This window comes from Pelophylax lessonae, assembly GCF_965119305.1.
Source record: "Pelophylax lessonae genome assembly, chromosome: 8".
Taxonomy (NCBI): Eukaryota; Metazoa; Chordata; class Amphibia; order Anura; family Ranidae; genus Pelophylax; species Pelophylax lessonae.
The window spans coordinates 60230110-60256007 of NC_138775.1; the positions used below are offsets into that span (position 1 = coordinate 60230110).

Sequence of the window (25898 nt, forward strand, 5' to 3'; positions counted from 1 at the left end):
ACATGTGCATGGTGCATTCATTGTTTATTTTTAGTGTAGAAAAACAGATAAAATATCAGTTTAAAATGTATACAAAATGGTGTGATTTGGGGGGGGGGGGGGCTTGATTGCAGGGAGGACTGTGATGAGGGGGGGGGGGGCTTGACTGCAGGGAGGACTGTGATGGGGGGGCATGACTGCAGGGAAGACTGTGATGGGGGTGGGCAATAACTACAGGGAGGACTGTGATGAGGGGCATGACTGCAGAGAGGTCTGTGTTGGGGGGGGGCAATAACTGCAGAGAGGACTGTGTTGGGGGGACAATAACTGCAGGGAGGACTGTGTTGGGGGGGCAATAACTGCAGAGAGGACTGTGTTGGGGGGACAATAACTGCAGAGAGGACTGTGTTGGGGGGACAATAACTGCAGGGAGGACAGTGATGGGGGGCATGACTGCAGGGAGGACTGTAATGGGGGGCTTGACTGCAGGGAGGACTGTAATGGGGGGGGCTTGACTGCAGGAAGGAATGTGATGGGGGGCTTGACTGCAGGGAGGACTGTGATGGGGGGGCTTGACTGCAGGGAGGACTGTGATGGGGGGGCTTGACTGCAGGGAGGACTGTGATGGAGGGGGCTTGACTGCAGGGAGGACTGTGATGGGGGGGCTTGACTGCAGGGAGGACTGTGATGGGGGGGGAGGCTTGACTGCAGGGAGGACTAAGAGGGGGGGGCTTGACTGCAGGGAGGACTGTGATGGGGAGGCTTGACTGCAGGGAGGACTGTGATATAAAGTGGACTGCACTGTAAAGGGGGACTGTAATCATTACAGTGCAGTCCCCTTTACATCACAGTGCCCCTTTACAGTGCCGTGCAGGGGGAATTGTAAGACTCCATGAACCGCCTTCCCTATCCACTATATTGCCCCCCCCCCCCCCCAGTCCCTGAAAAAATTGGCTACACTAAAAGGGGTCCCTGGTGCCAAAAAAAGGTTGGGGAACACAAGTATAAGTGACTGCCAGAGGCCGTTACCAAGTCATATTCAGGTGCTTGCATTAGTTGTATTAAAAATGCATGAAAACATTTAATAATACAGAGCTGTATAAATGTATCTTTTGTATCTTTCTGAAAGTTAATCTTAAAAAGCCATTTGCTTAATGTTTTGTTCCAAAACGATTATTGTTTCCCTTTAAAGAACTTCATGATCTTCATTTTGTGTGCCTGCCCTGATCTCTAGAACCCTTGCTTCCTTTGACACTGAACTGAGCCGCTGTATTTAATTTTAAGCTCTCTTATCAGACTTCACTCATGCGATAAAGCCTTTTAGCCGAGTACAACATGACACCTAGAAGGCAATTCACATCGTTGATGGCTTATGTTCCGGACTAGCGAATGAGGTGTGTGGTGGAAGCAATGCAAGATGGGTAAAAAAAATGTTTCCTTCTCTGCCTATTTAAAAATTCCATCAACAACATGAAAAAAACAATACTAATAAATAAAGAAAATTACACTGAATAAAATAATTTTATGTAAAAAATGTGGATAAATTGTATGTTGGATCCCAACTGTTAACGGTCAAAGTTCATCACGCGGTCTTCGTAGCGGCCACTTCGGATGATGCGACACGTAAGCTGCAGCCGAACCTACCAGCCTCATGAATTCGTCGATGTCGAAGGAGTAGTTTGTGAATTTCGGATGCTCCCCCAAAGTCGGATGATGTCCCTAAAGCATAATTTCATTGTGAAGTAAGTTTTTTTTTTTTTTTTTTACCGAGAGACAAGTTAATTAAGTCATTCTGTGCACAGAAATAGCTTTCATTTAAAGCCCCCAGGATCTATTGATCGTTTTTTTTCTCCATAGGGCACAAGGGGAATTATTGACAGGTTGAACTAATGACCAATTAATTTTCCTTTGCTGTAACCATAGCCATCAATGTGTGACCAATCAATGGGCGAGGAGAGGACAATGTAGTTTTACAAAAAAACACAAACTGAAAAGGCAACTTCCACACACCTAATGAAACTTTGTGGGGTGTTCGAAGGGAGCATCTTCTAAACTGAGCCAAACAGAATTGAGTTTACAAAAGGAACCTCAACATAATACATTTTGTAAAATTACTTTATAATAAATTATTTTAACCCACTTCCGGACCGCCCACTGTACTTTTACTGCAGGAGGGCGGCCGCCCTACCCGATCCCGCTGTGTGTGTGATCCTACATAACGGGAGCCCAGCGGCGGGAAGCATGGACTCAATGTCAGCCGGCACCCGCCGATTACACAGTACACAGGCAGAACGACAAGGCAGACTTCTGTTCTGTAAGAAGGGAAGGTACTGATCCTGTGTTTCTGCAAAGCAGGAACACGGAGCTTTGCCTTCCCCTAGCCAAATCACCTCCCACACAGTGAGTAAGCATAGGCTAGGCACACAGTTAACCCTTTGATCGCTCCTGATGTTAACCTTTTCCCAGCCAGTGTCAGTAATACAGTGACAGTGCATATTTTCCAGCACTGATCACTGTATTGGTATTACTGGTCCTCAAAAAGTGTGAAAAGTATCAGTTAGGTGTCCGATTTGTCTGCGGCAATATAAGTCGCTGATCGCTGCCATTACTGGTAAAGAAAAGAAATAGAAATATTCCAAAGTTTGTAGATACTATAAAACTTTTGCGCCAACCAATCAATATACGCTTATTGGAATTTTTTTTTTTTTACCAAAAAATATGTAGCAGAAAACATATTGGTCTAAATTGATGAAGAAATTAGATGTTTTACATTTTTTTAATGGATATGTTTTATAGAAGAAAGTAAAAAATATATATATTTTTTTTTTTTCATAGCGCAAAAAAAAAAGCGGCAGAGGTGATCAAATACCATCAAAAGAAAGCGCTACTTGTAAGAAAATAAATTTATTTGAGTACAGAGTCGCACTACCGTACAAAGGTCAGCGAAAGTAACACGGTTCCGTATCACAAAAAATGGTCTGGTCACAAAGGGGGAAAAAACCTTACTACAGATCACATGGCCCTACAGCAAAAATTTGATTGGACCCCCCAGCAACCTCTTTCTCGCTGAACTGTGACTAGTGACACCAAGATCCCAAATACTCCTCTTGGGTATCTGACATCATAGAGCTTAGAGGGGAATAGGGCTGTCATCAAGTTCAACCACTCCAATCCTTAATGGTACGGTACCATATCATCTACACGTGTACAGAGATGTTCTATGAATAATTTGCCCCAACAGCCTCCCTACTACGGCCCCCTTCCACCTTCAGGCCCCACAGCAGCCATGTGGGCTGCTATGTGCTACAGTTACTCCACTGGTTAACATCATATATTATTATACATTTTTGCTGACTCAATCTGACTCTGGAGCTGGGAGTCAGAACTGAAAGGCAACCTAAAGTCTGACCAATGCCGCTTTAAGTACCATACCTGATTCGTACAATCGGAGTGTTCAGTAAGTAACAGTAAAACTAGCCACACATTAAACAATTTTCTTAATCAATTTCCTTTAGATTTACCTTCAACTATGTATTGCAAGAGCCGGCCTGACTGCATACAATCTAAAAGTGTGCAGGTTTGACCTCATATTATATGGTATTGATAAGTTTAAAGGAAAATTGTATAATGTATGGCCAGCCTCACAAAGTGCCCCATTGGTTTGTTTTTTTTGTTATCTCCATGTGATATCTACATATATTAGCTCACAGGGCAGCAGCCGTCATGTTACTGCAGATCTCTAAGCTACCTGGTGTTCTCCAGAAAAAGAAAGAACAATAAGATAAATAAAAATAATTCACATATATAAATCATTTAACCACTTGCCCTCCGGAAGATTTATCCTCCTTCACGACCAGGCCATTTTTTGCGATATGGCACTGTATTACATTAACTGACAAATGCGACGCTGTAGCCAAATAAAATGTCCTTTTTTTCCCCATAAATCGAGCTTTCATTTGGGGGTATTTGATCACCTGTGTGTTTATTATTTTTTTGCACTATAAACAAAAAGACTGTCAATTTTGGAAACATTCCCCTTTTTACTTTCTGCTATAAAACACATCCAATTAAAAATTGAAAAAAATCAAATTTCTTCATCAATTTAGGCTAATATGTATTCTGCTACATGTTTTTGGTTAAGAAAAAAAAATAAATAAGCATGTTGTCGGTGGGAGGAATAGTGTCCCATGGTTGGTGTCATTGGGAGAAATAGGGCCCCATTGCTGGTGTCGTTGAAATGAATAGTGTACCAACTTTAATGGTAGAAACCATGCCTCATAGATTGTGTTAGTGGGAGGAATAGTGCTCCATCATTGGTGTCAGTGGAATGGAATAGTGCTCCATCATTGGTGTCACTATGCCCAAATGTTGGTGTCGGTGGGAGGAATAGTGCCCAAAGGGCCAGATAAAGGCAAGCAAAGGGCTGCATCTGGCCCATGGGCCACAGTTTGGAGACCACTGGGCTAGATGAAAGGGTCAGAGCAATTCCAAAACTGCAGCTCGTGTGGTCTGCAGTGGTCAAGACCTACATAAAGTGGTCCAAGGAAGGAAAACCAGCGAATAGGTCATGGGCGGCCAAGGCTCACTGAAGGAGGTGGGGACTGAAGGCTGGTCAGTGTAGTCAGATCTAATAAAAGAGCAACTGTGGCTCAAACTGCTGAAAAAATGAATGCTGGTTCGGATAGAAAGGTTTACAAAAAAGATTCTCCTGCGCTCAAAAGGGATGTGAAGGCGGTGGATGTTTAGGATCTCAATGGCTCCGGGAGGATGCACAGACCTTGCTGCCCTCCAAGGGTTGGGGAACACCCAATGGAAACACTGCAGAGAAAACTAAAAGAGGGCGCACCAACCTTGCGCATTACCCAAGTGATGTTTATAGAAGTAAAAAATGTGTAAAATATATACTCACAAACAAATCAGTCATAAAAGCATTTCAAAGTCCATGATGGATACAAAGCAAACAGGTCACCGGGACTGGGTCCAGCACGTCGGGGGAACCTTCAGATGGCTGACGCATTTCAAGGGGGGATCTGTTTTTTCTGCTCTGATAGAAAGGTGTCAGAACACACAATGTATCGCAGTTTGTTGTGTGGGGGGCTGTGTAGCTGCAGACTAGTCAGGGTGCCCATGTTGACCCGTGTCCACAGCCAAAAGGGCCTACACAGGGCACATGAGCATCAGAACCGAACTATGGAGCAATGGAAGAAGGTGGCCTGGTCTGATGAATCGGGTTTTTCTTTACATCATGTGGATGGCCGGGTACGTGTGCGTTACTTACCTGGGAAAAGAGATGAAAAAGAGATGGCACCAGGATGCACTATGGGAATAAGGCAAGCTGGTGGAGGCAGTGTAAAGCCTTATCTAGTGGAGTCCCTGCCTCGATGGATCAGGGATGTTTTGGCGGCAAAAAGGGGACCTATTAAATATTAGGTAAGTGGACCTAATGTTATGGTGGGTGGTCATAATAATATAGCTGATTGGTGTATATCTCCACCCAAAATTGACTCATCCTCCACTCATATCAGAACACAGATAATACATTCAGCACATTATTAAAAGGTCCATAAATGTCCATTAATACAAATATATAGATTCTTCCTCCACCCGGGTGTGTAAGCCTCCACCTTTAACCAGCAGAAGATAGCAGAGAAAACTTCTGCATCCACCACCACACATACATTTCCAATGCAGCTTATTAGAGATCTCACATCAGCAAGGGAACTCAGTGGTATCTCTTCTGCAGTCACCACTTTGATCCAGCCTGCTTTCCACCAGCTTTCATCTCTAGGCAAAAGCAACCACCCGCTCATGATTGATCACCGCTATGGGTTAACAAGAAAATGGCGCTCCAAATGTGCAGTTTATTACAGTTGGGCTCGCTGCAGAGGCTGGGTGGGGGTCTACAATAATTTACCATTTGGATGTTTTACACTGTGCTTAATTAATTATATGTGCTTTTATTTGTTCAACGAGTGCCACCGATTTTACTGTTTGTATCAATTTTGGGTGGAGGTATATACCACTTGTTTTTTATTTAGGTTTTAAGTAATAGGAGTGCTAGGTTGACTGTTATTTTGCTTTTCCCAAAATAGGCTACTGTGGGCAACAGTGGGAGTACCACTAACAGCTGGGTTTTGCAGAGAGATATTCAGGCTTCATGGTGGTTTCAGGATTGTATTGCCATTTGTGTTCCCACTAGGAAGGAGATCTCCTCTCTCTTCCTGTGGTGCCTCTCATCGCCCAGTATTGGCCGATATACACAGATCAAGGATATGTAATCTCCAAACCATACAGTCAGCCCAAGACTTACCTTATCCTGAGGAAAAACCTTGTTGGCCTTCTCCCACGTGATGTAGTGAACTCCTCGAAGCCTTGCCAAGTCCAAGTAACACCTTTCATCTTCACAGTTATACCTGAAAAAATTCATATCATTCATATTTGTGACTTAACAATTATGAGATTACTCAGTTAAATACAAGTCAGCAATGAAAGCTCTCACATTTATACTATAACAGCCCTTTTTATATACACTATACACTAAAGGCCATACATTTTTGGAAACCTGACCATCATTCCTACACTATACCAAGAAGTAATTGGACACTTCTCTAAATGATGGGTTCCAGTGTTTCCATTGAAGGGTAATCAAAGAAAATCATAGGCTTGTAACAATGTAACTGCTTGGTGAAGGCCCCTGGGCACTAAACCAGCTCCATAAAGACATGGTTTGACAAGTCTGGTGTGGTGGAACTTAAGTGGCATGCACAGAGTCCTGAGCTTAACCCTACTGAACACTTCTGATATGAATTAGGACACTCTAAAAAGTGATTATTATTATTATACAGGATTTATATAGCGCCAACAGTTTGCGCAGCGCTTTACAATGTGAGGGAAGACAATACAGTTCAAAACAGGAGGAACAAGAGGGCCCTGCTCGTTAGAGCTTACAATCTAGAAGGATCCAGGTCTTCTCACCCAACATCACTACCTGACCTCACAAAGGCTCTTTTAACAGAATGGACATAAATTCATGCTCCAAAATCTTGTGAAAAGCCTTCGAAGAAGCGTGAAGTATGCTATAGCAACTGCATAATAATAGTCACAGTTTTGGAATAGGATTTCCAACAAGTTCATATAGATGCAGACTTGTATAAAGTACTCGAAATTTCTACTTGAGTAAAAGTACAAGTGCTCGATCAAAAAGTGACTTAAGTAGAAGTGGAAGTGCTCGCAGAAAAAGTTACTTAAGTAGAAGTACTAAAGTATTCAACATTTTTTTTACTTAAGTATTGCAAGTAGTTTTTTCAAAAAATTTGCTACTTAAGTACTAAAAGTAAAAAGTACCAGTAGTTTTGAAAAAAAATTTCTACTCAAGTACTGAAAGTAGAAGTACAAGTACTGTGTTATGTAGTTATTAAAGAAAGAAGTCAAAAGTTTGAACATCATATTGTTTTTTATTATTTCAAATGATTTATTCAAATGATTAACCTGTGTTTGTTAGTAGTTTCTTGATGCACTTTAAGCGCTGTAGCACCATTTATTTGTTTGTTTCATATTTTCTTTTTATTGGAAAGATTTGGTATAGCAGCTTTTATTATACACAGCCTTTATTTTCGTATGCGCTGATTTACAAATGACATTATACACATTGTTTTGAGCTTTATGCAACCTGCCATCTACTGTTCTGGCAGTGGTAATTTTTTTAAAAGTAACGAGTAACTATGCAGCACAAAAAAAAAATACTTGAGTAGAAGTATCGAAATCATCGAAAAAATGTAGTGAAGTAAAAGTAGAAGTAGGAGAAAAAAATTCTACTCTAGGAAAGTACAGATACCGCATTTCGGTACTTAAGTACAGTACTTAAGTAGTTCTACTTCGTTACTATACATCTCTGTATAGATGTGATGGTTAGTTGTCTTTTGGCCATTAAATCTACAATAATTTTTTATGAAATCCACTATATGCAACAATGGACTATGCACCCTGGTATAGTCTAGTATACCAGGGTGCCTAGTCTGTGGGAAGTGGAGACCCCTCAGTATTACAACAAGGAATGCCAAAAAAGCAAGGGGGGGGGGGGTATCTATTTTCTTTGAAATAGCCCTTGGACCTGTACATGAATCTTAATTTATATATTCAGGTTGTTACTAGTAAATGGCAAAGATTCAACTGAGAATTTTTCGAACTAGGCTAAAGATATATTTTCTAACCCTTATCACCATAAAACAAGATTTACAGTGTAACACTATACCTGAACTACGTCACGATTATAAATAATTACTAATAAAGAAGGAGCCCTGTCACTGTGATTAATGCCAGAAGATTACAGTCTTCACATACAAGTAGACAGATCTGATCTGCTTGGGTACCAGACTGACCCCGCACACAAAGCTCGTGGGAAACAAACTTTCTGCTTTATTTTAAGAATCTATAAATATATATTGGACATTCTTCTGCAAGACATCATGTTAGGACTGTTTTAGAAATATGAATACATGAAGAACTTTTTTTTAAAATGTGAAATGCAATAGGAGCCATTATATTCTAAAATACCAATTTAGCAAGTCTCCCATTGAATATCTGAGAAATTCTAAGCTTTTCTAGTCCAAATACTTGGGACCCACAACCGTGACAATCACCTCCTACAAGAGACCAACCTTACAACTGCTTCTTGTCATTCTGTTATTGCTGAGAAATGAACTCAGCTTCCACAAAGCCTGTGAATAGAGGTCATCTAATCTCAGATACAAAGGTTTTCTGTACGATCAGAGGCCATCTGACCATACACGGTGCAAATTTCCCCCAAAAACACATACAGTGCTGACCGGGGAATCCCTCCTGCCGAGCAATTGTTTGCTCCTGGCAGGAGGGGGCTGTGGCGGGCGGGGGAAGTGATTAATGCTAGCAGCTACAGCAGCCACTAGCAAGAGAATCCAGTAGGCTGGTTGTACCCAAGTTGATCGATTGATTAACTTGGTGCATTCAGCCTGCCCATTAACATTTCAAATCTCGACCGGTTTCTGTTAAACCAGCTGAGATTTGAACCGTGTATGGCCGGCCTATCTTCCCTTTGAAACTAAACTCATGGTAAACCATGGATCACAATCTCAGCAATGGCCTGCTGTCACATTAAAGCTCACCATATAGTGTATACAATTTGATTATACAATCTTCTTCAGATCTGCCAACAACTGCACAGGGCTTGTTTGATTCAATATAATGAAATAGCTGCTTTAGGTACATCCTCCTATTGCAATGTTGTGTGGCAAATGTAAAGACTGTACAATCAATTTGAAACGTTTGTTGAGAGCTTAAAGCAGAAATAAAGGCCCAGATACTTACCTCTGTTCCAATCATCTGACGCCCGCAAGGTCCCTTGTCGGCATCTCCTTCTCAGCTTCTTCCAGGTGCCAGTCCTTAGCTACCTTTATTGGTTGGTGTGAGATGACAGCAAATCCCTGCATGCGCAGGAATGCAGTCATCTCTGCACACAGCGAGTGTGCCTGAAAGTAAACTAAGCTGCGCATGGGCGACTCAATGTACAATCTACAGGGGATTGCAAGCAGGAAGGTAGGGGTATTTTATTGCAGAAGAGACTCTACGCTGTGTTAAAAAGCTTGTATTCACAATATTTAACTTTTTTCCACTTTAACCACTTGCCGACTGCTGCACGACTATTTACGTCGGCAGTCAGCCCCTCACAGGCAAAGTGACGTAGATCTACGTTGCTAGCCTGTGAGGGTCTAGGGAGCGAGCGTGTGCCCCCGGAGGCGCGCTCCCGCTCCCCGTGGTCACGGACCCCCCGCACGTGTGACCGGTCATTTATTAAACCATAAAGAAATTCACAATTCGTAGTAAAATCAATAGCGCTGTCAGCAAACAATTCATAACGACCGCCGCCGCCCGACATCCGGGTACACCGTGGTGACGTCAGCTCGCCTTCTCTACGCGTTTCGTCAGAGATGACGTCTTCCTGGGGATGATCTCTGACGAAACACGTAGGGAAGGCGTGCTGACGTCACCACGGTGTACCCGGAAGTCGGGCGGCGGCGGTCGTTCTGAATTGTTTGCCGACAGCGCTATTGATTTTACTACGAATTGTGAGTGTATTTCTTTATGGTTTAATAAATTGTATTTGAAATCTACACTATTGTGGCCCTTCTCTTGCATACCTCTTTGCTTGACTGACGATCTGGACGAGGTGCCTGGTGTGGCTTTTGCTGGATGCTGCGGGTCTCTGTGCATTGAAAGATGCGGTCAGGAGAGGAACTCTGCTTTTGGATGTGCCCATAAGATGTCCATTTATTATATATGATGCTGTTTTTCCTTATCAATCTGGTAAGCGCATAGCATACTTTCAGCATGCCTCACTAACGGCTGAAGGAGTGATCTATGGTGGCGGACTCATTTCCTCTATAGTGCACTTTAGACTCTTCTATTTTGGACTATCCTATTTGTATTTTTAGGCACTGGTTGTGCCATATGTTTGGACATTTTTATGAATATTTACCATTGTTCATTTGTTATCTGTCAGTGTGATACAGCTAATATCAGTTACAGCGCAGCTTCTTTTTACCTTCTCATATTATGTATAAAAGTAATTAAAAATATGGAAAAGATCAGATACATTGGAAATAATAGTCATATCAAAAAAATTTTTTTTTGTATAGTTTAAATGTTGTATATCAGGCAGTGTGTTTTTGGGTGTGTATAATTCCATTTTACTTTTATTTGCCTGCAGTACATTTTATTTTATTAAAGCAAAAAAAAGGCACTTACAACTCAAATACAACAGCCCAGTCTGGTAAAAAGAGCAAATGTGTCAGTCCAGCCCCATGCATCCCAATAAATATATCTGAATTATGTGTGATCCTTAGTTGTTCAAGAAATCCAAGAGATCTAAAGGAAAAAAAGAAACAAATAGAAAAAATTACTTCTGCTATGAAGATTCTGATTAGACTCTGGAATAGAGTAAAGTCTTTGGGAGGCTTACCCTGCAACTGCTTTTCTCACAGCAATCATACATCAATGTGGTAGACTACAGTGCCTCACATAGGCCACATTACCACAAGTGATACACACCTGTGTTCACGCATATATAAAACCAAACCTTTAGTGTGGGGGGGGGGTGTAGGGAAGCAATGGAAATTCAAAGGAGATCTCTCCAAGTTTTGGTTTTAGCTTTAAAGCGGTTGTAAATCCGCACGCATACCCGGTGAAGGGACTAGCCTCAGGTAAAGCACAGAGATGAGACAAATCCTTGTACATATGTTGTACCTCTATCTGCAATATTATCTTCTCCACATCCGTTCAAAGTCCACAATTTATAAAGCTTGTTAGAGTGCAGAAATGAGGGGGTGGAGAGTTGAAATTACACTCTGCAGAGCTCAGTGAGGAGAGCTCTGAGAGCTGATTGGAAGGAAGGGACACACCCCTTTCACACAGCAACAGAGCTGAGGATGTCAATCAGCTGAAGATCCCTCCCATGTCACCATTTTTCTCTTGGTGTCAGGAAAACTTTCAGAAGTGACTCAAGCTGATAGAGGAACAAAGCAGCAGACAGAAATGAAACCTGACACTCTGGATTGATAGAAGTACACACTATAAAGGGATATGCTTTGTTCATATAGTCAGTGTACCTAAAGTGTAACATTGAGAAATGGTACTGTTACAGGACTTTAAGTTTCTGTGTGCAATACAGTTACCTATATTATATATGGAAACGGACATCTGCAATTCAGACTAGACTGTGTTTAATGCAATACACAATATCCCAAATAAACACAGTTCAAGGAAAAGTATTTGTAATATTAGTGAGTATATTGAGTGTCATTATTGCAGCATATACATTAAATTAGTGGTTTACCTAACTTTCACATTTCTCGAAGTTTTCTCTTTCTAACACAATTATTTTATTGTATTAAATATTGCAGTATGTAAATTAGTCCCTAGAGGGAGCTTTTAGTTGCTCAGTGCAATTATCCTGCTCTTCCCTCTTAAAAACTGTTGAGATATTAGTCACATACGGAGAGCATTGCTTTGGGTGAGTAAGGCCTGGTTCACACCTATGCAGTTTGCTTTTGATTTGTTTCTGCTGTGCTTTTTGCGGTGTGTTTTTGCACATGCGTTTTTCCTGCATTTTTTGATGCATTTTGAATTTTTTTATGCTTTTGTTAGGTTTTTTTGGCCAATTTGTTGTTAGGCAGATTAAAAAACAAAAATCGTGCCAAAAAACACACTACATGCTTTTCTGCAATTTCTCTATTGAGATCTATTGAACCCAAAATGCACTGTTTTGCGTTTAAAAAAGTCCCTGACTTTTTCCAAAAAACCCAGCGGCTGAAAACAGCGTACATGTGAATGTGGCCCAAAGAAAACCATGTTAGATGTACTGTAGTGCGTTTCTGCAAAAGGCTCTAAAAACACATAAGTGTGAACCAGGCCTTAGTTGACACATTGGGCGGGATTTACTAAAAATGGAGCACTCAGAATCTGGTGCAGCGGTGTATGGTAGCCAATCAACGTCTTAAGTTCAGCTTGTTCAATTAGGCTTTGACAAAAAAAAACCTGGAAGCTGATTGGTTTCTATGCTGAGCTGCACCAGATTTTACACTCTCCAGTTCTAGTAAATCTCCCCCATTCTAAGAAGCCGTACAACCGTTGGGTAGCACTGCGATGCAAGTAAGCTTAGCGTGTGTGTGTGTGTGTGTGTGTGTAATGAGCAAAAATGTCCGCGCCCCCCGTTCATATATAATTACAAAAAATACATTAAAACAAGGTGTTTGAACCAATCACATGTACTGACAAAATCATTTACATCAAACAAATCTATTTTACACATCCATCTAAAAAATATAGAAAACACTATAGATTCTCTTTACATTTCAAGGCTCACAATGCAATATACAAAAACACCTAGAAACTCAAAAAATATTGTTACTTATTTTCATGCTGGGGAAAACTACTCTACAGAACATACTCATACACTGCCTGGCCAAAAAAAACAGTCACCACCTGGAATTAACTAAGCAACTAACTAAGCTAAGAATGCAGTAACTATCCTATTGGATAGTTGCTGCATGTGCCCAAAGAATGAGGTCAGCTGACTACCTGAATGACCAGGTTATTCCATCAATGGATTTTTTCTTCCCCGATGGCATGGGCATATTCCAAGATGACAATGCCAGAATTCATTGGGCACAAATTGTGAAAGAGTGGTTCAGGGAGCATGGGACATAATTTTCACACTTGATTTGGCCACCACAGAGTCCAGAACTTAATCCCATTGAGAATCTTTTTGGAAGCGCTGGAGAAGGCTTTGCGCAGTGGTCCGACTCCCATCAATACAAGATCTTGGTGAAAAATGAATGCAACACTGGACAGAAATGAATCTTGTTTTTTGGCCATGCAGTGTATATTCACTGCAGGTGAACCTTATAGATGCATGTGTTTTAACCACTTGGCTACTGGGCACTTTCACCCCCTTCCAGCCCAGGCCAATATTCAGTTTTCAGCGCTGTCACACTTTGAATGACAAGTGCACCGTCATGCAACACTGTACTCATTTAAAATTTTAATAATTTTTTTTGGACAGTTTTTTTTTTTGGTGATATTAATCCACCAATGGGTTTTTTAATGTTTGCTTAACAAGCGAAAAGTTTCCTAATTTCTGGTATAAAATTTTGCAAATAAGTACTTTCTTTTTCACTGATGTGCCTTGATGAGGCTGCACTGATAGATCGCACTGATGGGCATAATGAGGCTGCACTGATGGGCACTGATGGGGCTGCACTAATAATCAAGGCACTGATTATCAGTATAAACCGTGTGTTGGTAGTCTTTGCGGTTATCGGCATTCCTTTCCTTACACAGACACAGCATGTAAGGAAAGGACTGCTGATAACCAGCAAGTCTGTTTACATGTGATCAGCTGTGATTGCACACAGCTGATCACATGGTAAAGCGCTGCTACGATTGGCCCCATACCCGGATCTGTGATCAGTTGTGTCTGAAAGCCACAGCGGTCACAGAGGGTGCCCGATGTGCAGCCCAGGGGTAGTGTTCTGGAAGGACAGCTATGGACACCCTCCCAGAACAATAGTACCACGCTGTAGCCGTCTTTTGGCTATAGCGTGGTACTAAAGTGGTTAAATGACAGTAATTTTCCATTCACACTTACGGCCAGGGGGCAGAACGAACAGAAAATGTATTCCCCCTACTAAACTTACAAGTAGACATGGTGCCACTTGGAGGAGTACACATTGCTGTGCCAATTTTAACACTACATGCCGAGTTTGACAGGCTGCACCACCTGTCAAACTCTACCACGTAAGTGAATGGGCCTGCAACTGCGAGCTAAACACTTAGAGTGTTCCTTCAATGCAATAATAAAAAAAGAAAGCCTGCAAACCTTCATTTACAGTCCTCTGAAAAGTGGTCCACCATGGACCACTTATCAGGGAGGCAGTAGATAATATGCTAGTGTGAAAAGAGCCTAATTGAATGAGCACTTGTAAAGGTTAGGTGAAAGTCTCATTCACGGCTTTATAAATCTGTCCCCACATTGGAGCATAGTCATACAGGTGACCAATAAAAGAACATCTTTATAATCAATGAATGTGAACTGTAAAAGTCATGCACTTCTTTTCAAGTGATCCTCAGAATTACTGCGAGCAGAACTACATGGGCTACTTATACTTAGGACAGTCACAGTTGAGATTTCAGTCCACTTACTTGTACTTGTAATCCACAACATTGACTTGGTAGAGAGGAACCGTCTTCAATGCACCAACCAGCTAGAGAGAAACATCCACCAATCAAATGTTAGAAAATAAATGGATCTGTAACGCATCTTTTTTGCTCCATTTCTTGGTGTGTTTCAGAGAATTAAAATAGATTTATCACCATTAAATTGCAGTCCAATAAATGATCGGTTTCTTTTACGGTGAATCTTAGAATAGGAATAAACAATCTATAGTCAACAAACTACATAACCAATATGCCACAGAGAAATGGATTTTGATTGACAGTTAAAAAAAGTGCTGCACTAAGAAATAATATATTTAAAGGAGTAATAAAAAAAAAAATTAAGACATACAGTGGGTATAGAAAAGACTCACCCCCCCTTTAAAATAATCACATTTTGTGGCTTTGCAGCTTGAAATGAAGACAGACACCATTTTTGTTTTATCCAGCTGTATCTACTGTGCAACCTATAACATCCAAGATAGAACACCAACATGTCTGTAAGAAAAATTTAAGAACAGAATCACAGATTATTAAAAAGGATCACCCCCCCTTATGTCAGTGTTTTGTTGAACCACCTTTTGCTTTAATTACAGCCTTTAGTCTGTTGGTATAGGTCTCCACTAGCTTTGCAAGATTTGCTCACTCTTCTTTGCAGAACTGCTCAAAAATATTGAAAAGTCTAGATGTGTAAAGTTAGTAGAGTCAAATCCCAACAGACTAAAGGTGGTAATTAAAGGAAAAGGTGGTCCAACAAAATACTGATATAAGGGGGTGATCCTTTTTCCAACTAAGGGATTCTTTTTTTTATTTTTTTCTGACATGTTGGTGTTATATCTTTTATTTGGATGTTATTTGTTGGACTAGTAAATACAGCTGACGAAATCAAAAACTGTGTGTCTGTCTTCATTTCAAGCTGTAAAGCAACAAAATGTGATTTGAAAGAGGGGGTGTAAATTTTCTTTACCCACTGTATGTGGTAAATACATCCAACTATGGTGATATTAGGTCATAGGAGTAATAATGTTCAAAATCCTTTATAATAAAAGTCCACAACAAACGTTGAATAGAAAGTGAATCCAACAGATCACGTGCCACCTTCACCAGGACTCCCAAGGTTGTGCTCTCACCTTTTAGTTTGATCCCGAATATAAAGGTCAAACAAGCATGGACAGATGGATATCTCCAAGCTAAATCCCTCTTGAACACTCCCAAAGATAATGGAGGAACTTTCCACCGCTTTCCATAATCTGATTGATTGAAATGCGCTTGAATTCAAGTATCTCAGTGCTGAAGGTTGATACAAAACGATTGACCATTATCTGCCCTGGCCAGTGTAAATTGATTGGAAGGGAAGTTAGGACTATCCAATTGTTTGCCGATTTAATAATTTTGAACGAATTGCATATCAATCTGATGAGAAAACTGAAACGTGTGGCCACCATTACACTGAGTAAAAACAGTCACATGACTTTTCACATCAATGACCTCTTTACTTTTAAGAAAAAAGATTGAAATATGCCTACAACTAAAACATATATATGATCCCCATCGTTGTTACATTATTTTGCAGATTGTCTAGGCTCCAAACCGGGTATGTCCTACCTGCGGCCCGGAACCGCAGGCAATACGGCCCACAGACAATTTTTTTTTTTTGCTGGGGAGGAAGGAAGTTGAGTCGGGGGGACGGCCACAGCGGCTTCCAACTAACTGTAGGCAGAGGCTGCCTCGGAGGGGAGGGGAGGGGGGGGGAGGGAGAGCCCTGCCAGATTACAAACAGAGCGGGGATCTCCTGCTTACCCGGCGGCCGCTGTCATATGAAGCCCCGCCTCCTGGACCAGCTCCTATGATAGACAGCTCATTGGTGACGTCTATCATAGGGGCCGGTCCAGGAGGAAAGACTTCGTATGACAGCGGTCGCCGGGTAAGCAGGAGATCCCCGCTCTGTGTAATCCAGCGGCTCTCTTCATTGCAGACTGCATTGGATGGGCACCCACTGGTGAGCCTGCATTGGATGGGCATTCACTTGTGAGGCTTCATTGGATGGACACTGATCAGGCTGCATTGGATGGGCATGCACTTGTGAGGCTGCATTGGGTGGGCACTGATCAGGCTGCATTGGATGGGCATTGACTTGCGAGGCTGCATTGGATGGGCACTGATCAGGCTGCATTGGATGGGCACGCACTGGTGAAGCTGCATTGGATAGGCATGCACTAGTGGCGCTGCATAGGATAGGCACGCACTGGTGAGGCTGCATTGGATGGGCACTGATCAGGCTGCATTGCATGGGCATGCACTGGTGAGGCTGCATTGGATGGGCACTGATCAGGCTGCATTGGATGGGCATGCACTGGTGAGGCTGCATTGGATGGCCACGCACTGGTGAAGCTGCATTGGATGGGCACTGTTCAGGCTGCATTGGATGGGCACGCACTAGCTGCAAGTGCTATGAGATCTCCCAGCTGCCGCGGGAGACTTAGGATGTCTGCAGTCAGTGACAGCGCCACTGCTTCCTGTATAGCTCCGGCTCTGTCACAGGCGGAGTGATATGAAATGCACTCCGCCTGTGACAAGAGCCGTACAGGAAGCAGCGGCTATGCTCTCTACTGCAGCCGCTGCTTCCTCCAGCAGTACCCGACGTCATGACCAGCAGTACCCACATGACCAGCATTACACGCCAGCAGTAACCGCACCAGCAGTCTGCAAAATAAGTAGAAAAGGTATGCGCATTAGCGTGTGTAAATTGTTGCAATAGATTTTTTAATAACCAGTTGTGTTTTGTCATAATAGGTCATGTCCTTGTTCATACATGTATGAATAAGGACATGACATTTTCTGGCTGCCTAAGTCATATGTGCTAGGGGTGCAACTAGCCCCCAGCACATAACTGTAAAATATCCCATATATATATAAAACACACAGAGGGCGCACCGACTTAGTGCATTATCCCGAGACAAATAATTTATTAGATAAAAGCACAGTAAGTAATGTACTCACAAAGACAGCACGAAATTGCGCTTCACAGATCACTGTACATTCCATCCAATGTATCAATATGTATAGGTGTAACAGTCACTGAAGACCCCGTGGGCTGACGCGTTTCAAGGAATTCCTCTTCTTCAGAGCTCAGGTGGTTCTGAAGAAGAATTCTTAGAAACGCGTCAGCCCACGGGGTCTTCAGTGACTGTTACACCCATACGTATTGAAACAATGGAAGGAAGGTACAGTGATCTGTGATGCGCAATTTCTTGCGGTCTTTGTGAGTACATTGCTTACTGAGCTTTTATCTGATAAATTATTTGTCTCAGGATAATGCAATAGGTTGGTGCGCCCTCTGTGTGTTTTATATAGTTGCAGTGTTAGACTCCCCTAAGTCTTTGAGGGCAGCAAGACCGTGGTTACCCGTTTCTAAGAGTAATGAAGACCTAAAGCACATCCATCTGGAGGGGCCATTTTCCTAAGCGCAGGAGTCATTGTGTGTGTGTGACTGTTGTAAAATATTCCAGCATGTGCAGTGTTTCTGACTCCTACCACCATGACCACTTCAAATCACTGAAGTGGTCATGGTGGTTACAGTGTTCCTTTAATATCTCTCAGAAGAAGTAAACCTCTGTATACTGATTCCATTTCATTTCATCATCCTTTAGTGCGGGGGGGGGGGGGGGCAGTGTTGCGGGAAGGGCAGGGTGGCAATTTATTACTTACATACTGTAACTATAGTATATATTTTATTTGCAGCCCGAGAAAATTTCTCTACAGTCAATGTGGCCCAGAGAAGCCAAAAGGTTGGACACCCATGCTCTAAACTCAGGTTACCAAAGGATTGAAGCACAAAAGGGGGAAAAAAAATGACAAATTGACAGAATTGAAAATAGCTTTGATAAAACCTGCGTAAAAAAAAAAACCCACAACTGCACACTAAATTATAGTTATGCCATTTCTTTTTTTAGAATTTATGACTTTTTTGTAGTCCACTAATCACTGTAATCTATGGTAATTAGAAACACAGTCCTACTACCTAAAATATCTACCCCAAGGTAGATTGATTATACATTTTTCTAATACTGTAATTGTATTTAACATTTACAGTCTTGAACAATGAACACTGCCACCCTCTGGCTGCAATAGCATCTGCAATGCAACATGCAGGCTGGAGACTTATTTTGTCAGTGGCAAGTAAACCCTGTGTCATAGCTGACATGGTGATCAGATGTTGAAGACTGGTTTCCGATAGTGGGGAGAGAATCTGTCAGTGACACTCAGGACTGAGAGCCATTAGCCAAGAAAAGGATGTAACTAGCGGCTCTCAAAAAAGGACTTACATTATATATTAGTGGCATTGTGCTGGGAATCACAGACTGTGGACAGGAAAGAGTCTAAGCTGTGTAAAATACTGGGAAAAAAAAAAAAACTACACGTGGAGTTTTTTGTGTTTCAATTTTTTTTTTTTTTTTCTTTTTTCATATTTCAAATACTAAACAAGTCTATAGCAAAGCTTTTCTGGGTGCAGGGCATAGTAAACACATACATTCAATAAATAAAAACATTTAAAGCAGAGGTAAACCACTCTTATTTTTTTATCAGGGCAATATTCACCCATGGGACTTTTAATGAGGCATAATACAAAAGTCATAAAATATTAATTTATTGTACAAGGATTGGACACATAAAGGTATAAAAATGTTAGGCATATCAAGCCAGTGGGTTACACACAATATATTCCTCAACATCATGCTGATATATTTTCAAATACACACTTTACACAATCAAGAGAATTGTAATATGAGAGAGGAATGCATCTTGTTACTCAACGCGTTTTGTGAATACTTTCACTTCTTCAGGAGTAGATGCATTTTCCTTTGAGATCATGATCTGTTTGGTTGGAGAATCATCACTCACCTCTGCAAACACTAGGTTGGTTGGTTTTTGGTATTTTGGTATATATTATTATTATTTTTTTTTACCACAGCCATGATCTCTCGTGCCACCTCATTGGTTTTCCCATCAGTTGCCTTGGTCCCCTTCGACTACTCCCATGTCAGACACGGAGCAGTGGTCACTATTTGGAGATGCGACATTTTATCAAGTTCTAAGCTGGTTTTATAGGGTTCTGTTGTGGGAGGCATCTACTCCTGAAGAAGTGAAAGTATTCACGAAACGTGTCGAGTAACAAGATGCATTATTATTATTTTTTCAGGTACTTCTATAGCGCTGTCAATTTACGCAGCACTTTACATATATATTGTACATTCACATAGGTCCCTGCCCTCAAGGAGCTTACAATCTAAGGTCCTCTCTCATATTGCAATCATCTTGGTTATGTAAAGCATGTTTTTGAAAATATGTGCTTGATGTACAGTAAATATTGTGTGTAACCCATTGGCTTCATATGCCAAACATTTTTATGTGTACTTTATATATTTATGTGTTCAATCCTTGTACAATAAATTGATATTTAATGACTTTTGTATTATGCCTCATTTAAGAGTCCCATGGGCGAATTTTGGTTGTGTGTATGTTACATATGGGGATGAAGGCATGATACGCTAGGCACTTTGTTACAGTTCTTTTTTTTTACAAAATGTCTGTGTAATGTATTTCCATTATGCTTTGTTCCTTTTTTTCTGTAACTTTCTGTCCTGCAGTTGTCTCTATGTATGATAGCATTTTGTATTTCCATTGTAACATCATTCTTTTTGTGCTATTACTTACTTACTTTGTAGTTCATTATTTTTGATTTGATTAAAAGCCAGCTTCTTTTCTATATAAATAAATTAGATCTTTATTTTTTAGCACAGTTGTTATCATTTGTTATTAACTTTATTGATAATAGCCACATCAGCGTGGACTAGATTCTTATATAGACAAGAGGTTGTAATCAAGTATTATATTAATCATCAAGCCAATTAGTGAGGTAGTAGAAATTACCAACACAAATTGTTTTGGACAAGACTGGAGGGGTTAAAGCCCCTGTCGTTTTTTTTTTCTACAGCTGTGTTCCTACGTGGGGAGATTTCCCCTCACTTTCCCTCAGGACATCATGGAATGATTGGAAATACTAACAACAAGTGATGAGGAAATTAGAAAATGTTATTTTTGATTTGAGAAGGGAATCGTCCACTAGGGACACTTAATTGTCTTAAGGGGGGAAGTGTCTTATGGGGGATTGCCTCTGTCTTTGAGATTTCATCTTACCTCCTGTTGTGTTTCTGGGAGAAAAAGTGAAACAGACCCAGACACAAACACAAAAAAAAATAAACCCTGGTAGAAAGTTAAACCAACACCTAAGAGGGCCGGTTTCACTTTAAAGCTCTTCCATGCGACCCAACTTGGTAGTCATGTTTAGTGTTCTCTATTAGCAAATGAATACCCTGTGTTTGCTCCAACGACAAGAACCTTTTGTAGGTTCCTGCTGCAATATAGAATCAAACTAAAAACACCAAATGACTGACTGTACATGGGAATGTTCAGAGTTAACAGTCTCCAAATTCTGCTGGAATGTGCTGGCTAAACAAGGCACTCAGTGTCTGCTGGCCCAGGCCTCCTATCCCACCCTAACACTTCTGTCTGATGATCTGTCCTCCTTAAGCCAGCCATTACTAATGGAAAGAGAAAAATTCCCCCTGGGAACTTCCAGCTGCCTGTGAGAGGGGAGGGTAACTTGTACAATACTGCGTCCACTTTCTGCCACAAATCTCAAAAGGTCTGACTTCCAAAGACAAAATGTGTAAGAAAAGATCCCGTCATGTTCAGTTGCAGTTTTCTTTCTTTGTAAAGGGCCCATTTATATCAATCTGATCACGGGTTAGGTTAGGGCAGCCTGTTCATTTGAATGGGCTGCCTGATGCACTGAAACAGACCAAAACTTGTGCATGCTGCATTTACATCAGGACCACAATACATAGCTTGCTGCAATGCAGGTGCACCATGAAGGTGCATAGTGGTGCCATGTGCATTACCGCAATGCCATTAAAACTTGGAAATTCAATGCTTTTGCCATGGACAATGCATCTTTTTCTGCAGTTTTTAAATCACTTTTTTTTTTTTTTTTTTTTAAAGATGAAGGAATAGAGCCCTTTTGCATTGAACATTTATTTCACTGCTATCATGTACCCCAAAAGAGAAAGATACAGCAGAGTAAAGAGTAAAGCCGGCCATAGATGGATCGAATCCTGGCCGGTTCAGCCATCAATCAATCTATTTTAGTACAACCAGCCTGTTGGATTTTTTTGCATGCGAAGGCCCCCAGCTAGCATAATACAATAGCGCTGTGGGAGGGATTCCCTCATTAACACGGACTGTGTTGAGGGGGGGGGGGGAGGGGAATCAAGCTATTTTCTTTCCTTCCACCTGTGGAGGAAGGATAGAAAATTGTATAATCTAAAAAAGGAAGATAGCCAGGTAATTAAGGAACTACACTCCAAAAAATACCAATTTCATAGTTGCTAATATGTTTAGAACTCTGAATATGATCTGCTGATTTCTGGCCCGACATCCAGAATTGTCTGTAGACACACCCCCCTTCACTCCTCCATCCCCTCTTACCTTGATCGCTTAGTTGTCCTGAAAAAAAAACACCCGCACACCTAGGGAATCCAGCAATGTCCTGCTAGGATCCTCTAGCCTCTTCTGCAGGGCAGATCCTGCTTTGCCATCTTATTTCCCGACATCATCAGGAGGTGGCTGTCTCTTTCTTGTTCAGGCAGCTCTCTCCCTGATGATGCACCGCAGGTCCTCCCTCCACCAGCTGCAGGACGGTCTGGTGTGTCAAAGCTGATGCTTCCTTGGATATGGAAAAGGCCCATCCCAGGAGGCTTCAGGAGCAGAGGAGATGTAATTCTCACCTGCAAGAACAGCAGCTGGGGATCAAACCATAAAAATAAAAAATAGCTAAAGAAAAATGACACTGCTTTTAAAGTTTGCAGAGGTGAGAGGGCCGTGATGGCCCATGCTTTAATATCATCTGAGTGATGTAGCCATCCAGTGTCTAAGGCTGCCTTCACCACTGACAGGAAAGCTCCTAGGCTCCGAGGTCTTTTTTATATTATTGTTTTTCATATAAAATTTGGCCAGCAATGACAGAACGAAAAAAAAAAAAAAAGTGTGCCACATAGGATCGAATTACTTTTTTTTCTTTCAAATGTGGCAGAGACATGGGGATCCCATAACCCGTAAATGTTCTTTTCATCACAAAAAAGCCTGTTTTCCCGAAAATCTCATTGAGGCCATGTGGTCAATTTCGCCAAAAAAAAAAAAAAAAAAAATTTAAGAAAAACTGACTCCTATTGTATAAAACAAAAAAAGTAAAAACCAAAACAATAAATAGTATTAAAAATCAGGCCTTTAAATGATATTTATTTTACGCAGTTTGGCCTGCCTACTATGTGGTATATAGAATGGAACTTGCAAAATGTCAAAAGGTCCTGCCCAGTATACACAAATAGCTTACCCACTTTTTCTTGTTCAATAAACTGTATACAATATAACTGGGAATGCAAAGCATGCTGCCTCAATTGCATAGCTTCTCAGCATACTGGAATCCACTAAATCTGGGGTGCTCCAATAGGCAAATCTCAATTATCTCCAAAAACATGAAGTATTTTTTCACCTCCAGCAAATCTTTATTAAACATTTGGCTGCCTGTCACTTAGGACAACCAAATAAGATATTACAAGAGACAGTCCTCAACTCAAGAAAGTCAAGATCTGCATATTAGAGCTTTCAGCCTATGGGGGTTCCTGGGGAATTTTATTCCAGATAATACTTTTATACCATCTGCAAGAAAGAACAGGTAATTTTATATGTTTATTAAAAACCTCCCAAAATGTAAAAAAAAAAAATTATACCTTGTCCAAGTTTAATATTTTTCGGAACTCTGTGCTACGTATAAGAATGGTGACTCGGATTTTCTCCTCCTAGAGCCAAAAAAAAAAAAAATTGTTATTGAGGACTTTTTTTACCACTACGTGTTACATGAGTTTCAAGGAAAAAAAAAAAGAATCGTATAGGAATTTAAACATTAAGTATGCCAAATTTGTCAAAAAAGAGGTCTTGTGACACTTCCTACCCAGGCCAGGGAAGTTATTCCCCACTACTGGAGATACCTTCTCTGGGAAATCGGGCAAATGCGGTGGACTCCATAAGAGACCTGGAACATTTGTTGGCTCAGGAAGCTGAAAAGGAAGACCAGTTTTCAATCACATGGTCTGCATGGTCCATGTTTTGCTACTTGTCAGAGTTTGTTTGAATGTGATCCCACCACCTGATTAGCCATGTTGGGAGTGTAAACCATATATGCTTATCTCACTACCCTTCTCCTTGCTTTATTCTCCCTTCTCCATAAGTACCACTTTTTAAGTGTCTTATACCCAAACACTGAGTAATAGTTTTACTGATGCATTTTGACAGTGTGTGATCCTTTCAGCATACTCCTGCCAAGGACTACTTGTGTACTAGTGACTTTTACGACACTCTAATTATTTTATGTTCTTACATATGATGCCAATGTTAATGCCCTGCACCCTTTGTTTCTCTTTTTCCTTAATTTTACATGTTTATACTAATGTATATCTTCTACCCTACCTTCAAAATGAAAATGTATCTATACAATGGAATTCATATTCTTTTTTTTGTAATTACCCTTAATTCCAATTACTACTTTCCACATATACTATTTGGATGTAAACCTTTACCGTTTTCTCAATAAAATCAGATTGATATGCCTATGCACCTTAACAGGATGAACAATAATTATAATTTATATATATATATATATATATATATATATATATATACACACACACAGTATCTCACAAAAGTGAGTACACCCCCCACATTTTTGTAAAATTTTTATATCTTTTCATGTGACAACACTTAAAAAATGACACTTTGCTACAATGTAAAGTAGTGAGTGTACAGCTTGTATAACAGTGTAAATTTGCTGTCCCCTCAAAATAACTCAACACAAAGCCATTAATGTCTAAACCACTGGCAACAAAAGTGAGTACACCCCTAAGTGATAATGTCCACACTGGGCCCAAAGTGTTAACATTTTCTGTGGCCACCATTATTTTCTAGAACTGCCTTAACCCTCTTGGGCGTGTAGTTCCCCAGAGCTTCACAGGTTGCCACGGGTTCTCTTCCGCTCCTCCATGACGACATTACAGAGCTGGAGGATGTTAGAGACCTTGCGCTCCTCCACCTTCCATTTGAGCATGCCCTGCAGATGCTAAATAGGGCTTAGGTTTGGAGACATGCTTGGCCAGTCCATCATCTTTATCCTCAGCTTCTTTAGCAAGGCATTAGTCGTCTTGGAGGTGTGTTTGGGGTCATTATGTTGGAATAATGCCCTGCGGCCCAGTCTCCGAAGGGAGAGGATCATGCTCTGTTTCAGTATGTCACAGTACATGTTGGCATTAATGGTTCCCTCAATGAACTTTAGCTCCCCAGTGCTGGCAGTACTAATGCAGCCAAAGATCCATGATACTCCCACCACCATGCTTGACTGTAGGAAACACAAACTTGTCTTTGTACTCCTCACCTGGTTGCTGCCACACACACTTGACACCATCTGAACCAAACAAGTTTATCTTGGTCTCATCAGACCAAAGGACATGGTTTCAGTAATCCATGTCCTTACTCTGCTTGTCTTCAGCAAACTGTTTCTTGTGCATCATCCCAAGAAGAGGCTTCCTTCTGGGAAGACGGCCATGCAGACCAATTTGATGCAGTGTGCGGCACATGGTCTGAGCAGTGACAGGCTGACATCCCCCCCCCCACCCCTTCAACCTCTGCAGCAATGCTGGCAGCACTCATATGTCTATTTCCCAAAGACAACCTCTAGATATGACGCTGAGCACGTGCACTCAACTTCTTTGGTCAACCATGGCGAGGCCAGTTCTGAACCTGTCCTGTTAAACTGCTGTATGGTCTTGGCCACTGTTCTGCAGCTCAGTTTCAGGGTCTTCACAATCTTCTTATAGCCTAGGCCATCTTTATGTAGAGCAAAAATTCTTTTTTTCAGATCCTCAAAGAGTTCTTTGCCATGAGGTGCCATGTTGAACTTTCAGTGACTAGTAGGAGAGAGTGAGAGCGACAACACCAAATTTAACACACCTGCTCCCCATTCACACCTGAGACCTTGTAACACTAATATGTCACATGACACCGGG

The 25898-nt window shown here is 41.2% G+C and overlaps 1 protein-coding gene across 1 annotated transcript in view; it reads right to left on the reverse strand.

Annotated features, from left to right (window-relative positions):
* Positions 1-1517: 1517 nt before the first annotated feature.
* The window catches only part of EOGT (EGF domain specific O-linked N-acetylglucosamine transferase), a 95523-nt gene continuing 71142 nt past the window's right edge, over positions 1518-25898 (reverse strand). The window contains exons 12-16 of the mRNA XM_082265568.1: positions 23574-23642; positions 14713-14774; positions 10759-10878; positions 6290-6392; positions 1518-1698 (exon numbers count right to left, since the gene is read on the reverse strand). Coding sequence (XP_082121694.1) covers positions 1552-1698; positions 6290-6392; positions 10759-10878; positions 14713-14774; positions 23574-23642 — 501 coding nt within the window. The 3' untranslated portion in view covers positions 1518-1551. The remainder of the gene's footprint in view (positions 1699-6289; positions 6393-10758; positions 10879-14712; positions 14775-23573; positions 23643-25898) is intronic.